This window comes from Ranitomeya imitator, chromosome 1 (genome assembly GCF_032444005.1).
Source record: "Ranitomeya imitator isolate aRanImi1 chromosome 1, aRanImi1.pri, whole genome shotgun sequence".
Lineage (NCBI taxonomy): Eukaryota > Metazoa > Chordata > Amphibia > Anura > Dendrobatidae > Ranitomeya > Ranitomeya imitator.
The window spans coordinates 919,153,448-919,171,843 of record NC_091282.1 but is presented as its reverse complement, the minus strand read 5'-3'; the positions used below and the strand labels follow the sequence as shown (position 1 = coordinate 919,171,843).

The window sequence follows — 18,396 nt, the reverse complement described above, 5'->3', positions numbered from 1 at the left end:
GGCACTCCTTCCCTTCTGAGCCCTCCCATGTGGTGGGACTTGGTGGGTCAAAGTGCTCACCACACCTCTAGATAAGTTCCTTAGGGGGTCTACTTTCCAAAATGGTGTCATTTGTGGGGGGTTTCAATGGTTAGGCACATCAGTGGCTCTTCAAACGCAACATGGCGTTCTATCTCAATTCCTGTCAATTTTGCTTTGAAAAGTCAAACGGCGCTCCTTCCCTTCCGAGCTCTCCCATCCGCCCAAACAGTGGTTTACCCCCACATATGGGGTATCAGCGTACTCAGGACAAATTGTACAACAACTTTTGGGGTCCAATTTCTTCTCTTACCCTTGGGAAAATAAAAAATTGGGGGCGAAAAGATCATTTTTGTGAAAAAATATGATTTTTTATTTTTACGGTTCTACATTATAAACTTCTGTGAAGCACTTGGTGGGTCAAAGTGCTCACCACACCTCTAGATAAGTTCCTTAGGGGGTCTACTTTCCAAAATGGTGTCATTTGTGGGGGGTTTCAATGTTTAGGCACATCAGTGGCTCTTCAAACGCAACATGGCGTTCTATCTCAATTCCTGTCAATTTTGCTTTGAAAAGTCAAACGGCGCTCCTTCCCTTCCGAGCTCTCCCATCCGCCCAAACAGTGGTTTACCCCCACATATGGGGTATCAGCGTACTCAGGACAAATTGTACAACAACTTTTGGGGTCCAATTTCTTCTCTTACCCTTGGGAAAATAAAAAATTGGGGGCGAAAAGATCATTTTTGTGAAAAAATATGATTTTTTATTTTTGCGGTTCTACATTATAAACTTCTGTGAAGCACTTGGTGGGTCAAAGTGCTCACCACACCTCTAGATAAGTTCCTTAGGGGGTCTACTTTCCAAAATGGTGTCACTTGTGGGGGGTTTCAATGTTTAGGCACATCAGTGGCTCTTCAAACGCAACATGGCGTCCCATCTCAATTCCTGTCAATTTTGCATTGAAAAGTCAAACGGCGCTCCTTCCCTTCCGAGCTCTCCCATCCGCCCAAACAGTGGTTTACCCCCACATATGGGCTATCAGCGTACTCAGGACAAATTGTACAACAACTTTTGGGGTCCAATTTCTTCTCTTACCCTTGGGAAAATAAAAAATTGGGGGCGAAAAGATAATTTTTGTGAAAAAATATGATTTTTTATTTTTACGGTTCTACATTATAAACTTCTGTGAAGCACTTGGTGGGTCAAAGTGCTCACCACACCTCTAGATAAGTTCCTTAGGGGGTCTACTTTCCAAAATGGTGTCACTTGTGGGGGGTTTCAATGTTTAGCCACATCAGGGGCTCTCCAAACGAAACATGGCGTCCCATCTCAATTCCAGTCAATTTTGCATTGAAAAGTCAAATGGCACTCCTTCGCTTCCGAGCTCTGCCATGCGCCCAAACAGTGGTTTACCCCCACATGTGGGGTATTGGCATACTCAGGACAAATTGTACAACAATGTTTGGGGTCTATTTTCTCCTGTTACCCTTGGAAAAATAAAACAAATTGGAGCTGAATTAAATTTTTTGTGAAAAAAAGTTAAATGTTCATTTTTATTTAAACATTCAAAAAATTCCTGTGAAGCACCAGAAGGGTTAATAAACTTCTTGAATATGGTTTTGAGCACCTTGAGGGGTGTAGTTTTTAGAATGGTGTCACACTTGGGTATTTTCTATCATATAGACCCCTCAAAATGACTTCAAATGAGATGTGGTCCCTAAAATAAAATGGTGTCGTAGAAATGAGAAATTGCTGGTCAACTTTTAACCCTTATAACTCCCTAACAAAAAAAAATTTTGGTTCCAAAATTGTGCTGATGTAAAGTAGACATGTGGGAAATGTTACTTATTAAGTATTTTGTGTGACATATCTCTGTGATTTAATTGCATAAAAATTCAAATTTGGAAAATTGCGAAATTTTCATAATTTTTGCCAAATTTCCATTTTTTTCACAAATAAACGCAGGTACTATCAAAGAATTTTTACCATTGTCATGAAGTACAATATGTCACGAGAAAACAATGTCAGAATCACCAGGATCCATTGAAGCGTTCCAGAGTTATAACCTCATAAAGGGACAGTGGTCAGAATTGTAAAAATTGGCCCGGTCATTAACGTGCAAACCACCCTTGGTGGTAAAGGGGTTAATGCACTTCTCCTATTGCCTAGTATTGTGGCTTATTCCCATCATTTCTTTTTAACAGCACACCATTCCCCAGCCTCCGGGCTTCCTGTTCCTTTAGGGCAGTATGCTTCTACTTGACTGACAGTTCAGATCAGCAGCAACTTTGTGCGGCTGGCCATACCTGTGCGATGTAGGCACTGTGCATATGCTAGACTGCAGCAGGGGCTGGTGACCAAGGCAAGCAGCTGTGAAAATAAAAACTGTACAATTCACATAGGGGACGACGGTGCAGAATTTAATTAGTAGTAAATTGGAAAGTAGTTTTTACAAGCCCTTTCCTGTTATTCCGATATTTGAGGATTGGAATAACCTTTTAGCTAAAGGGGTGGCATCATCCTGCTGTCCCAGGTGTTCACTGCTCCGCTCTCTGCCATTCCTTTGGACTGACTGGACCAGCAGGCCGGTGGCCGGTGGCGAGGTTGTCCTTGTGCGCGCTGTGCTATGCTGCCTCTGCTGGCAGCGTCTGGGGAGTGCAGTTACACTGGAGGTGGTCAGGGCCTGAGATCAGACAGCTTCACAGCAGCGCTTACAAGCTCTATAGCAAAGAGCTGCACACTGGACAGTAATGACAGACTGCAGCGTTGGTCAGTAACCTAGGCAACGGGCAGTAAACTATAGAATTATAAATCCCTATGGGGCTGATTCTGCAAAGCAAATACGCCGTAAAAGAGGCATGAAAACTCTGAAGTCTCAAAATGTTTTGTGCTATGCGGACTCATCCAAAAGCGTTTACAAGCTCATAGCAGATTTACCACCTTATGTCCCCAGTCTCTTCCAGGGAAGGTGAGTGATCGGCAGCAGCGGTCATATGGGTGATATAATCGCGGCAGCAAAGTATTTCCCCTCAGGAGCAATGTTTTCAGACGTATGACTGGTGGTCACCTTCACTGTAGAGGCCTAATGGAGTCCAAGGCTTCAGAGCTGTATTGGGGGCACAGGGGAACCCACCCTAAGTATCCAGTAATGTCTGCCCCTCACCGCCCCCCATGTTATAGCCTGTAGTGACCCCTCTGAGGCCCCGTCCTGCCCCGCACTAATTACCTATTGCCGCACGCACGAGGTCTATTATTCCGCCGCTTCCTCTCTACGTTACTTGCGTTGCAGGTTACGAAGCAGAGAGCGCAGGATACCTGGGGGAGTGGCAGAAACTAGTGTGACGGACTTCTGTGAATCGCGCAGGAATGGCGTGTGCACGTGTGGCGTGTTTACAAACACTGAGGTGGGAGTGTCGGCACTGAGCTCACCCCGAGGCCTCCGTCCTGACATGCTGGGCGCCGTACGCGGCGGGTCACCTCAGGTATGTCCGGTGTGTTATGGAGACGGGCGTGGTGTGAGGGCAGCCTTACTGTGTACATGGCAGACAGGCTCCCGTCAGTTACCCGTGTTTTCACCTATTTCTAGCATGTAAGCTTTTTCCCAGCACTTTGTTTCTGCTCCTGGACGGAGAGACGCAGCGTTTTATTTGCCTGCAGCTACCACTAGAGGGCGTTCGGTGTACGGAGAGTTAGCACCTATTCACACCGATGTGTTTCACGGTCCGTATACCAAAGCGAAGCGCGGACCGTCCGCAGGCCTCCAAACCTCCGTGTCTATGGGACCGTGAGTACAGGGCTGACCCGTGAGTGCAGGGCAGACCCGTGAGTGCAGGGCTGACCCGTGAGTGCAGGGCTGACCCGTGAGTGCAGGGCTGACCCGTGAGTGCAGGGCTGACCCGTGAGTGCAGGGCTGACCCGTGAGTGCAGGGCTGACCCGTGAGTGCAGGGCTGACCCGTGAGTGCAGGGCTGACCCGTGAGTGCAGGGCTGACCCGTGAGTGCAGGGCTGACCCGTGAGTGCAGGGCTGCGCGTGGATTCGGCCTTGGGCGTCATGCAGACGTCCATGAGTCACGCGCGTGCGATATTCATATTTTTCATGGGTAGAACCCGTAGCCACTATAGTATATGGCGCTGTTCACAAGTCGTGTGTCCACAAAAAATCATGGAGACATCTGTTTGATAAAAATGACCCATACAAGACTTATAAAACAGCTCTGTAATGGGGAGGAGAAGCATTATAATGTATTGTTTCCGATCTCTGATGTTCCCATCAGTGATGAAGCCGTATAATCTACCGGACCGCACTGCACGGACCGGCCGGCGGCACTGCCCACACGGGTGACGGTTGTATAGAAGTATGTGAAGCAGCCACACCTGGGTCGGTAGAGCCACCGTCCGGTCCGTGCTGTGCACTCCGATCTCGGTCCTATTTATACGGCCTCTGACTTTCCTCTTAGGCCGGCTTCATGTGAGCATCATACAAATAAAATTGTGCATCTATATGGAAGCCACGCCCTGCAAGTACTGGTCTGATCACCAAACTGATAGCGCCATAAGGATCTATGGGCTGATCACACAGTGCGGCTCGCCGCACTGCCAAGGCTGCCCGCCTGTGATGGCCTGTGGGGTCTCACCCTAAAACCATGCTCAGAAGAAACTAGGGCAATTTCCATTCATATTATCACCTATCTGTTCATTTTTTTTAAGTCCATGATGCATCCAAATGTATAGATCCGCAGTTTAACATGTACATGATCAAGGGGCAGCACGTTGGCTCAGTGGTTAGCATTGCAGCATTGTGGGGTCCTGGGTTGAAATCTCATCAAGGACAATATCTGCAACGAGTCTGTATGTTTTCCCCGTGTTTGCGTGGGTTTCCTCCGGGTACTTCGGTTTCCTCCCACACTTCAGAGACATACTGATAGGGAATCTAGATTGTGAGCCCCATCGGGGACAGCGATGATAATGTCTGTAAAGTGCTGTGAAAATTAATAAAATAAATACAGTTTCCCAGGATGATAATGGCAACATCCATAAGAATTAGGGGCGCACCTAGATCTTCTGCATGGGATACAAAATTTTACACACCCTTTGCCTTCAATGGGTAAATCCAAGCTGAGTCTAAGGAACATGTCTTCTGTGCAGTCCTATTGAATAACATTGGTCTGCCAGATTTTTACTCAGACATCATATGTGAATATTATACCCTTGTCTGAACAAGTCCTTAGGCCTCCTTCAGATGTCCGTGTTTCAATAAGGACTGTGATCTGCAATTTTCATGAAACTTGTGCCCCAGTTAGGCTACTTTCACACTTGCGTTCTTTTTAATCCATCGCAATCTGTCGTTTTGAGCAAAAAACTAATCCTGCAAATGTGCCCGCAGGATGCATTTTTTTGCTCATAGACTTGTATTAGCGACGGATCACGACACGTAGCGTCCGTCGTGTTTTGCCGGTCCGTCTGCACGAAAAAACGTTCATGTGAACGTTTTTTGTCCGTCGTGTCCACCATTTTCTACCGTGCATGCGCGGCTGAAACTCCGCCCCCTCATCCCCGGACTTTTGACTGGGCAGCGGATGCGTTGAAAAACTTCATCCACTGCCCACGTCGTGCATAAATTTCACAACGTACGTCAGCCCGATGCAGAGCGACGGACCCGTACCGACGCTAGTGTGAAAGTAGCCTTAGGCTTCTTTCACACTTCCGTCGGCAGGCGTCCTTCATAATGCGTCGTCGCGATGTATCGACGGATTTGTGAAAAACGGATGCAACGCATACAGTATTTCAACGGATCCGCTAGACGGTTCCGTCGAAACACTGGATCCGTTGCATCCATTTTGTCCGTTTTTACCATCCGTTTCATCTGTTTTTTTGACGGATCCGTTTTCCATGCCTACAAATGGGAGTCTCCCAAATGTGATTGGCTACTGGAAAATAAGGGAAACCTATATATTGAGTGTTTTAACACCCCATCTTTGACAGGGTTTAGAGCAGTGGCAGAGATGGAAGGAGTGCTAGTAAAGATTGCAACCATATGTTCTGATTTTACTTTTGAGGCCAATAGGCTGGCAATCATAGTTCGGGGAAAGGAGGCAGCAAGAGAGCGCATGCTTCGACGTCGCCGGCGCCGCCTATGGATACATCCCATCAACGCACAGCTAATGACCCGAGGCGTGTATTCAACACTCTACATGGAGTTGAGACCAGACCCGGAAAAATTCTTCAACTATGTGCGCATGAGACTGGAACACTTCGACTTTTTGGTGGAACGTGTAGGGGATTTAATCCGAAGGAAGGACACATATTTGAGGTTTTCCATCTCACCGGGGGAGCGTATGATGGTGACACTGCAGTAAGCCTTTTTTAATGTATTTTGTTTTATCATTGTTCATAGTTCATGCCATGTGCACATGTTGCGCATTTTTGCAGCGGGAACACAGCGATTTTGACACTGCGTATTCACATCATTTTTCCTTGTGTTAACCGTACCCTGTAAACCTATAGAAAACAACATCTGCAGTGAACATGCTGCAGAAAATAATGCGCTGAAACACAGGGTTGTATTTTCTGCAGCATGTCAATTATTTGTGCCCATTCCACAGTGTTTAACACCTTCTCCATAATAGGAATGCACAGCTGTAAAAACGCTGGTTTAAATGTGCAATAAAACAGAAAAAAAACATCCGCAGTGCCGTTTAACAACAATTTAAGAAAAAAAAAAAATCTTTAATAATTAAAGATAATATTCTATGTGGGAAAATTGCCTTGTTGCTTGCAGTTTGTAATACACTATATATATATATATATATATATATATATATATATATAATTTATTTTTTTTCTATCATATAACGCTGGGAGCGTCACTCTGTCCGAAGCCGTTATAGAATGCGCAAGCGCCGGCGCAGTCTGGACCCCACAGAGTGACGCTCCCAGGAGATCGCGGTATGCGTAAGCACTGAACACACACCGCGATCTCCAACGGAGAAGCAGGGACGTGCCAGGAGGGTGAGTATAAGCTATATTCACCTGTCCCGTTCCAGCGCTGCCCGCCGCTCCGTCTTCCGGGTCCTCTGCCTGTGACGTTCACAGTTCAGAGGGCGCGATGACGTGCTTAATGCGCGCCGCCCACTGACTGAACAGTCACAGCCAGAGGACCCGGAAGAAGCTGCACGCAGCGCTGGATCAGGGCCAGGTGAATATAGCAAGTGTCGGGGGCCTGAGCTAGCGGCGACTCCGGCACCTGACCCCCACAGTTCGCCGGTGTCCCCGCCTGCTCAGGCCCCCCAGCACTCGGCACCCAGCGACGATAGGTGAGTGTTATTTTTTTTTATATATCGCAGCAGCATACGGGGCATACAATATAATGGAGCATCTTATGGGGGCCATCAACATTTATGGAGCAGTATACGGGGCATATACTATGGAGCATCTTATGGGGGCCACCAACATTTATGGAGCAGTATACGGGGCATACAATACAATGGAGCATCTTATGGGGGCCATCAACATTTATGCAGCAGTATACGGGGCATACAATACAATGGAGCATCTTATGGGGGCCATCAACATTTATGCAGCAGTATACGGGGCATACAATACAATGGAGCATCTTATGGGGGCCACCAACATTTATGGAGCAGTATACGGGGCATACAATACAATGGAGCATCTTATGGGGGCCATCAACATTTATGGAGCAGTATACGGGGCATACAATACAATGGAGCATCTTATGGGGGCCACCAACATTTATGGAGCAGTATACGGGGCATACAATACAATGGAGCATCTTATGGGGGCCACCAACATTTATGGAGCAGTATACGGGGCATACAATACAATGGAGCATCTTATGGGGGCCATCAATCTTTATGGAGCAGTATACGGGGCATATGGATAGGAGCAGCAAATGACAGGATGGGGGTGCAAGATGGTAGCAGCACATGACAAGATTAGGGCGCAGGATGGAAGCAACACATACCAGAATGGAGACCTTATACCAATATACAGGTCCTTCTCAAAAAATTAGCATATAGTGTTAAATTTCATTATTTACCATAATGTAATGATTACAATTAAACTTTCATATATTATAGATTCATTATCCACCAACTGAAATTTGTCAGGTCTTTTATTGTTTTAATACTGATGATTTTGGCATACAACTCCTGATAACCCAAAAAACCTGTCTCAATAAATTAGCATATTTCACCCATCCAATCAAATAAAAGTGTTTTTTAATAACAAACCATAAAACCATCAAATAATAATGTTCAGTTATGCACTCAATACTTGGTCGGGAATCCTTTGGCAGAAATGACTGCTTCAATGCGGCGTGGCATGGAGGCAATCAGCCTGTGACACTGCTGAGATGTTATGGAGGCCCAGGATGCTTCAATAGCGGCCTTAAGCTCATCCAGAGTGTTGGGTCTTGCGTCTCTCAACTTTCTCTTCACAATATCCCACAGATTCTCTATGGGGTTCAGGTCAGGAGAGTTGGCAGGCCAATTGAGCACAGTAATACCATGGTCCGTAAACCATTTACCAGTGGTTTTGGCACTGTGAGCAGGTGCCAGGTCGTGCTGAAAAATGAAATCTTCATCTCCATAAAGCATTTCAGCCGATGGAAGCATGAAGTGCTCCAAAATCTCCTGATAGCTAGCTGCATTGACCCTGCCCTTGATGAAACACATTGGACCAACACCAGCAGCTGACATGGCACTCCACACCATCACTGACTGTGGGTACTTGACACTGGACTTCAGGCATTTCCTTCTCCCCAGTCTTCCTCCAGACTCTGGCACCTTGATTTCCGAATGACATGCAAAATTTGCTTTCATCAGAAAAAAGTACTTGGGACCACTTAGCAACAGTCCAGTGCTGCTTCTCTGTAGCCCAGGTCAGGCGCCTCTGCCGCTGTTTATGGTTCAAAAGTGGCTTTACCTGGGGAATGCGGCACCTGTAGCCCATTTCCTGCACACGCCTGTGCACGGTGGCTCTGGATGTTTCCACACCAGACTCAGTCCACTGCTTCCTCAGGTTCCCCAAGGTCTGGAATCGGTCCTTCTCCACAATCTTCCTCAGGGTCCGGTCTCCTCTTCTCGTTGTACAGCGTTTTCTGCCACATTGTTTCCTTCCAACAGACTTACCATTGAGGTGCCTTGATACAGCACTCTGGGAACAGCCTATTTGTTGAGAAATTTCTTTCTGGGTCTTACCCTCTTGCTTGAGGGTGTCAATGATGGCCTTCTTGACATCTGTCAGGTCGCTAGTCTTACCCATGATGGGGGTTTTGAGTAATGAACCAGGCAGGAAGTTTATAAAAGCCTCAGGTATCTTTTGCATGTGTTTAGAGTTAATTAGTTGATTCAGAAGATTAGGGTAATAGGTCGTTTAGAGAACCTTTTCTTGATATGCTAATTTGAGACAGGTTTTTTGGGTTATCAGGAGTTGTATGCCAAAATCATCAGTATTAAAACAATAAAAGACCTGACAAATTTCAGTTGGTGGATAATGAATCTATAATATATGAAAGTTTAATTGTAATCATTACATTATGGTAAATAATGAAATTTAACACTATATGCTAATTTTTTGAGAAGGACCTGTATATGCTCGCCACCCGGGCATAGAACGGGTTCAATAGCTAGTACACATATTTTTTTTTTTTCCCCCACAGATTCCTTGCTACTTGAGAATCACTTACGTCCCTCTATTACCAGTTTCGTCAGGGAATCTCCACAATTTCTGAAATTGTGAAAGTGGCATGCCGCGCATTATGGGATAGTTTGCATGAGGACTTCATTCCTAATCCCACAATGGACAGCTGGCTAGAAAGTGCAGACAATTTTGAACAACTTTGCCATTTCCCTAATTACTTGGATGCCGTCGATGGCAAGCACATACGGATTTCAAAACCTGCAGGATCTGGCTCGGAGTACTATAATTACAAAAACTACTTTTCGATAGTGCTTATGGCCATAGCGGATGCCCATTGTAAGTTTATTGTGGTGGATATTGGAGCATATGGCTGCTCAAATGATTCACAGGTCTGCTATGGGCCGTTGTCTATATGGAGACACCTATCATTTCCCACCGCCAATACCACTCCCTGGAACATCTGGCCCACCTATGCCATTCGTCTGTGTTGGTGATGAGGCATTCCAGCTGTCACCACACCTACTTAAACTTTATTCCAGCAGTGGACTAACCAGAACCAAACGAGTTTTAAATTATCGTTTAAGGCCGGCGTCATACTGGCGACTTAAACGGACGAGTGCAATGCGATAAAAAATCGCATTGCACTCGGACTAATGTTACTCTATGGGGCAGCTCCCAGCAGCCGATATATTTTTTTTTTTTTTGGCGGCCGTTTTCCTCATTCCGAGACAATCGCAGCATATCATCCGAATGATGTGCGCTAAACGCGGACCTCTGCAATGGAGGAGATGGAGAAATTAGTTTCTCCGCCTCCTCCGCAGCTGTGCTCTGATCCGCTCTGTGCGAGAGGCTCAAAGCACAGAAGCATGACACTCTGCTCCTGCTTGCAGCAGAGCAGGAGCCGAGGGTCATTAGCATATCGCAATACGCTAGTGTGACGCCGGCCTAACTAGAGCCAGACGAGTGGTGGAGTGCGCGTTTGGCATTTTAGCAGCAAACTGGCGAGTGCTGCTAACCGCCATCAAACTACAAACAGAGACTGGGGATGAGGTGGTCAAGGCCTGTGTGGTGCTGCATAATTACGTGATTTCCAAGGAGCCAGTTGCCACGGATTAAGAGGACTCTAAGACAACCTTGCGGGACTATCACAGTGTCTCTGTTCGTACCGCAGTTGCGGTTTCCAGAATGAAGGACCACTTCGCTGATTATTTCATGTCGCCTGAAGGCAGAGTTCCATGGCAAGATGACATTGTTTGAGATGTTTCTTTGATGTTATGTATGTCTATGGCAATAATGTTTCTGTACAAACATTACCTTGGGGGTAAAGGGGATAAAGACACTTGTAATCTACTAAACAAATTATATTCCAAGCTTTGTGGTCTTTAATACTTACATCAGGAAACTGGCTTGATGGCTCAGTGGTCCCTGGTTGCTCGGTGGTCCCTGGTGTATCTGCAAGTATATAGATAATTTATACTTAGACCCACAAACCACCCAAAATAGATAATGTAATAGATTTAAAAACCACCCTGCTCAAATGTTATATCTGAGCAATGTCCAAACAGGCCAAAAAACAACGTTTTGAGAAACCACCAAAAAAATATACCCAAGGCACACCAGTCTGAGCTGGATATCCTCGTTCAATAATATGCGCAAGCTGTAAAACCATTTCCCCCCACCCAAAAAAAAAGAACAAAATACCCTAATTGAAAATTGAAATGCCTAAACACCAGTTGAAAATGTATTGACCACATATGTGATTTGAAAACATCCCTTTAAAAATTACAAAAATAAAATAAAAAAAAAGTCTTAAAATTTTCCTACACCTTTTATATTAAAAAATAAACCCTCAACCAACTCTGTATTGCATGGTGTGTGTACATTTGTACATACACCATACTTTAAAATTTACCTTTGTGAAATACTACGTACAGTTTGAATTAAAAAAAAAAAAATTTTCTCTTTTTTTTTTTTTTTTTTACCATCACAATTCGGAGCTACAATGCTCTTTATTTTAAATACAAGTACATTAACTGTAAATGTTTTCAACAATACAATTAAAATAAAAAACCAAACACACACGCAAAACACACACGCTCACACCACCATTACACACACACTGAAACCACATGCTGCACACGTCACACTACTTTATAAATACATCACAGTAAAAAAACATACACGCATGCACACGCACGAAAGCACACAGGCGCACGCAAACACACAGACGCACGAAAGCACGTAAACATGCACGCACACGCACGAAAGCACACAGTCGCACACAAACACAGACGCGCGTAACACACGCACACACACACAGATGCGCACACACACAGACGCACTCAAAAATGGCGGGACTCACACTGGCTGGCTGGACGCTGGCTGGCTTCTGGCTGGACGCTGGCTGGCTTCTGGCTGAACGCTGGCTGGCCTCTGCCTGGACTCTGGCTGGATGATAGCTGGCCTCTGCCTGGACGCTGGCTGGATGATAGCTGGCCTCTGGCTGGACACTGGCCGGCCTCTGGCTGGACACTGGCCGGCCTCTGGCTGGACACTGGCCGGCCTCTGGCTGGACTCTGGCTGGAAGCTGGCTGGCCTCTGGCAGGATGCTGGCTGACTACTGGCTGGCCTCTGGCTGGAAGCTGTCTGGATGCTGGCTGGTCTCTGGCTGGATGCTGGCTGGCTGCTGGCTTCTGGCTGGATGCTGGCAGGAGTCTTGCTGGCATATTTAGGGCTGAAGCCACAGGCCAGGTTTATATACCGTATTTTCCGGCGTATAAGATGACTTTTTAACCCCTGAAAGTCATCTCAAAAATTGGGGGTTGTCTTATACGCTGGATACGGTGTGTGCAGGGAGCGGTCCTGTATGATTCCCAGGGTCTGAAGGAGAAGAAGAGAAGACTCTCCTTTAGGCCCTGGGATCCATATTCATGTAAAAAAAAAATGAATAAAAAAAAAAAAAAAGGGATATACTTGCCCTCCGACGGCCCGCGGCACTCAGCGGTGCAAGCGGCGGCCTCCGTTCCTAAGGATGCAGTGAGTGAAGGACCTTCTATGAGATTGCGTGACTGGTCGCATGGTCCCATTTAAGTGGATAGCACTTAGAATAACAGTAGATGATGGTAAACACAGACAAACGGGGTCAAAAATTGTATCCAGCACGCTGATGAGCAACGCTTGTCTTCATCTTGTACACAAAAACAGATGGGAATCTGTCTTGGGCCTGGCCTCCATAATACACCTGTTGGAACCTGGCAGTTTGGCTGACTTCACACCTGAGTTGTCATTTCTGTTGTTTGGCTCTATCATAGGAGCAGACGCAGTAAATGACACCGCATCCGTCAGGCGATGAATAACAACAATGATGAATTCACACTCAGCAGAATTGACATAGAAATGTCTGTAAATCCATCCTCGTATAGCTGCCTTTAATCCATACACTATCCGTGTAATGTGGTTGTGTGAAACATGGCTGCTCTCCAGAATCCGAGCCAGTCTTATCAATGGGATGTTTCCATTTCTGTAACTGAGGATTACTTCAGCGGGCTACGCTTCAGTATTATGCATAACACAATACAATGTTTTTCAAATTTCATACTACTCATTTAAAGGTAACCTGACGAGTCGGATAACGTTATTAACCTGCATAGATAAGGTTATTCTGCAGGGTAATGGCATTATGAAGTTTCTTGGCCGCCGTACTGTAAGGCTATGTGCACACGTTCAGGAATGTCAGCAGAATTTTCCTGAACAAAACCGGACTTTTTCTGCAGGAAATCCGCTCGCGTTTTTATTGTGGTTTTTTGCGTTTTTTTTTTTTTTTGCAGATTTTTCGTGTTTTTTTTTTTTTCCGGAGCTTCCCAATGCAATAATATGGAGGCAAAAACGCGAAAAATCCGCAAAATTAATGAACATGCTGTGTTTTTTACGCGGGAAAAAAACGCAGCATGTGCACAAAAATTGCAGAATGCATTAAAATGATGGGATGCTTAATATAAGTGTTTTTTCTGTGGAAAATGGCCAAAAAAACACGAAAATCCTGAACGTGTGCGCACAGCCTAAGAGAGCACAGTATTCCTGCCTGGTGCTGCCGGCTTTCAGTCATTCAGGCGTGGCGGCACTGCTTCAGTCCTCGCTCGCTATGCTATGAGCGGCGGCTGTAAGCACGCACTGACACTCTGACTGCCAGTTGGCTGTATAATGAATCAGTGCAGAGTCAATGTGCCGAGGGGTGCTCATAGCCACCACTCATGGTATAATAGAGGACTGACGCCCTTCCGGCACACCTGAGGGACTGAAAATTCCTCAACTTCCTCCGGGAGGAATACATTTCTTTTTCTGATATTACAATATCTGATATGACAGGTTCCATTTGAATCTTTATACAAGGCAGGGAAAATGTTATGATTTTTATCATATTACTGTATGGCATTTTGGGCATTGCTGACAGCTACAATTGTAGTTACTCACATGTGCCTTGTAAGAAAGGACACCACCCCTGGGGGGCTACCTAGGATCTGCCCACTTTAGTATTGATACATCATGGTCGCTGACATTGAGAAGGATGGATAGAGGCAGATTTTAGCCAGGACTCAACTGCAGATAGTGCGCGAGCTTACATTGCAAATGTGTCTGAGCTTTTTCACGTTCTTTTGGTTAATCATCGTTTTATTTCTTGTTTTCCATGCCGGTTTCAGCCTGGTTTTGAAGTCACAGCAGGTAAAAGTCAATGGCTCGGCTTTGAAAATGTCAGGTTGGACTCGCGAGGTTGAATTATTTATGGTAGTGATATAAACTGAGCGCTCTGCAGTTCATTAGTAGTTTTACTATGTAGAACTCATTTACTACTTTCCCTGCAATATTCACAAATGACATCCAGAGCAGGGTACGGACAGGGGCTGAATTTCAGCCCTGGCATTTGAAATCAGGCAGGACCATGCTGTTCCCATCTCCATGAACCAGATGGGATATATTACTAATATTACCCTGGATGGAGGAATGGAAGATTTTCTATAAGACCAATATTTCTAATGATACCCGTGGCCTGCAGGAATAAGTGACTGAGTTAGCGACTTTGTGCTCCGTCACAAATCTTAACAGTAGGAGGCCGGCCTCACACTAGCATGTTTTACGGACGTAAGAGAGGTGCTGAAAATACGGATTGCATACGGTACAATGCTTCTCTATGCCCCAGCTCCTATCAGCCGTATTTTACTGATCCGTATTATACGGTGTTATACGGTCGTAGAAAAACGCAGTATGCTGCGTTTGTCACCGTATTGCGCAAAAAATGAAAGTCTATGGGGGCCAGAAAAATACGGATTACACACGGCCCAACAGTGTGACTTGCGAGAAATACGCAGCGGTGTTCTAGCGAAAAGCCGGCAATTCAGTGCTGTGTACAGTAAAATCACACTGACCGGTTAGAATAGAATAGCTAAAATAAATGTCTACACATAGTATAGGGGTATATATATATATATATATATATATATATATATATATATATATATATATATATATATATATATATATATATATAATCAGTGAGACACATATATGTATATATATTAAGATTTCATACAGCGCTAGATAGCTTAAAAGCCGGTAATTCAATTGCCTTCTTTTGCGATCTTTCCAAACCCGACATAAGAGACATGGTTTACATACAGTAAACTATCTCATATCCCTTTTTTTTGCATATTCCACACTACTAATGTTAGTAGTGTGTATGTGCAAAATTTGGGCGCTCTAGCCCATAAATTAAAGGGTTAAATCTTGGAAAAAATTGGCGTGGGCTCCCGCGCAATTTTCTCCGCCAGAATGGTAAGGCCAGTGACTGAGGGCAGATATTAATAGCCTGGAGAGGGTCCATGGTTATTAGCCCCCCCCCCCCCCCGGTTAAAAACATCTGCCCCCAGCCACCCCAGAAAAGGCACTTGGCCACTCTCTTGCCATTTCCGTGTAGCAGTGGGATATGGGGTAATGAAGGGTTAATGTCACCTTGCTATTGTAAGGTGACATTAAGCCAGATTGATAATGGGGAGGCGTCAATTATGACACCTATCCATTATTAATCCAATAGTATGAAATGGTTAAAAAACACATTATTACAAAGTATTTTCATGACATAAATACACAGGTTGTTGTAATATTTTATTATACTGGTAATCCACCTGAAGACCCTTGTTCTGTAAAAAAAAAAGGTAAAATAAAAAAACAACAATACACTGGTATACAGAGATTTTGTTGCCAACAATGTCTAAACTGTTTTATATTAAGGTTATGATGCTGATTAAGAATATGACTTGAGTTTTGCCAGATTGGCTCTAGTTTCTGAGATATTTAATAATTAATTACAGTAGAATTCTGGCTTTAAAAATGTGCTTTTATAGCATTGTAAGCCTACAAATTGAAAAACAAAATAATTATATGGGATATTTCATTACCTAAGACACTGTTCGAGTCAAAAGACCAAAAGCTACTGCATTTGTTATCATACACAAGTCACATTTATTTAACCCCTTAACGACCGCCGATATGCCTTTTAACGGCGGCCGCTAAGGGTACTTAAAGCACAGCTCCGTTAATTAACGGCGCTGTGGAAAAAGTGAATAGCGCCCCCCAGAGTCGGATTTTCTCCGGGGTCTCGGCTGCCGGGGGTAGCCGAGACCCCAGAGAACATGATTCGGGGTTTTTTTTTACCGACCCCGCATTTGCGATCGCCAGTAATTAACCGTTTACCGGCGATCGCAAAAAAAAACCCCGCGATCTTTTTTTAATTTCTCTGTCCTTCGATGTGATCGCACATCGGAGGACAGAGAAAAGGGGTCCCAGGTAGCCCCCCAATACTTACCTATCTCCCCCGATGCTCCTCGTAGCTCCCGGTGGGCGCCGCCATCTTGAAAATGGTGGTCGCATGCGCAGTGCGCCCGCCGGCTGGCTCCGTGAGAATCTTTGGGGTCTCGGCTGCCGGGGGTAGCCGAGACCCCAAAAAGCATGATCGGGGTCGGTTTTACCGACCCCTGTTTTGCGATCGCCGGTAATTAACTGTTTACCGGCGATCGCAAAAAAAAAAAAAAAAAAGCAAAGTGTAATTCTCTGTCCTCTGATGTGATCGCACATCAGAGGACAGAGAAATAGGAGGATTCGGGGACCCTATTATACTCACCTGCGTCCCTGGATCCTCCTGCTGCTCCTCCTGGCCGCCGGCAAAAGAAAATGGCGGGCGCATGCGCAGTGCGCCCGCCATCTGCCTCCATCTGCTGGCCGGCAGGAGAACAGCAGTTGGGGCTAAAATTAGGGTTAGGGTTAGGGCTAGGGTTAGGATTGGGGCTAAATTTAGGGTTAGGGTTGGGGCTAAATTTAGGGTTAGGCTTCTTTCACACTTACGTCGGTACAGGGCCGTCGCAATGCGTCGCCCGACATACCGACGCACGTTGTGAAAATTGTGCACAACGTGGGCAGCGGCTGTAGTTTGGGCAGCGGATGCGTTGAAAATGTATGTCCTGGGGAGGATGGGGCGGAGTTACGGCCACGCATGCGCGGTCAGAAATGGCGGATGCGACGTACAAAAAATCGTTTCATTGAACGGTTTTTTGTGCCGATGGTCCGCCAAAACACAACTGATCCAGTGCACGACGGACGCGACGTGTGGCCATCCGTCACGATCCGTCGGCAATACAAGTCTATGGGCAAAAAACGCATCCTGCGGGCACATTTGCAGGATCCGTTTCTTGTCCAAAACGACGGATTGCGACGGAATGCCAAACGACGCAAGTGTGAAAGTAGCCTTAGGGCTAGGGTTAGGGTTGGGGCTAAAGTTAGGGCTAGGGTTGGGGCTAAAGTTAGGGTTAGAGCTGGGATTAGGTTAGGGTTTGGATTAGGGTTGGTATTAGGGTTAGGGTTGGCATTAGGGTTACGCTTGGGATTAGGGTTAAGGTTAGGGTTGTGATTAGGGGTGTATTGGGGTTAGGTTTGAGGTTAGGGTTGAGATTAGGATTAGGGGTGTGTTGGATTTAGGGTTTTGATTAGGGTTATGGTTAGGGTTGACATTAGGGTTGTTTTGGGGTAAGGGTTGTGATTATGGTTAGGGTTAGTGATTAGGATTATGGATCAGGTTGGGATTAGGGTAAGGCTACGTTCACACTAGCGTTCGGCTAGTGTGCGTCGCGCTAGCGTCGGGCGACGCAGCGGCGACGCACGCGTCATGCGCCCCTATGTTTAACATGGGGGACGCATGCGTTTTTGCGTTTTCCGACACGTGCGTCTTTTTTGACGCTAGCGTCGGACCAAGAAAACGCAACAAGTTGCATTTTTCTTGCGTCCGATTTTCGTCAAAAAACGACGCACGCGTCGAAAAACGCAGCGGCGCACAACGCTAGTGTGAACGTAGCCTTAGGGGTGTGTTGGGGTTAGGGTTGGAGCTAGAATTGGGGGGTTTCCACTGTTTAGGTACATCAGGGGGTCTCCAAACACGACAGCCAATTTTGCGCTCAAAAAGTCAAATGGTGCTCCCTCCCTTCTGAGCTCAGCCGTGCGCCAAAACAGTGGTTTACCCCCACATATGGCGCATCGGCGTACTCGGGATAAATTGGACAACAACTATTGCAGTCCAATTTCTCCTGTTACCCTTGTGAAAATAAAAACATGAGGGCTACAATATCTTTTTTGTGGAAAAAAAAATATTTTTTATTTTCACGACTCTGCATTCTA

At 45.6% G+C, this 18,396-nt stretch overlaps 1 protein-coding gene across 1 annotated transcript in view; it reads left to right on the top strand.

The window, feature by feature from the left end:
- Positions 1-3,394: 3,394 nt before the first annotated feature.
- The window catches only part of FAM13A (family with sequence similarity 13 member A), a 353,932-nt gene continuing 338,930 nt past the window's right edge, over positions 3,395-18,396 (top strand). The window contains exon 1 of the mRNA XM_069743550.1: positions 3,395-3,500. Coding sequence (XP_069599651.1) covers positions 3,468-3,500 — 33 coding nt within the window. The 5' untranslated portion in view covers positions 3,395-3,467. The remainder of the gene's footprint in view (positions 3,501-18,396) is intronic.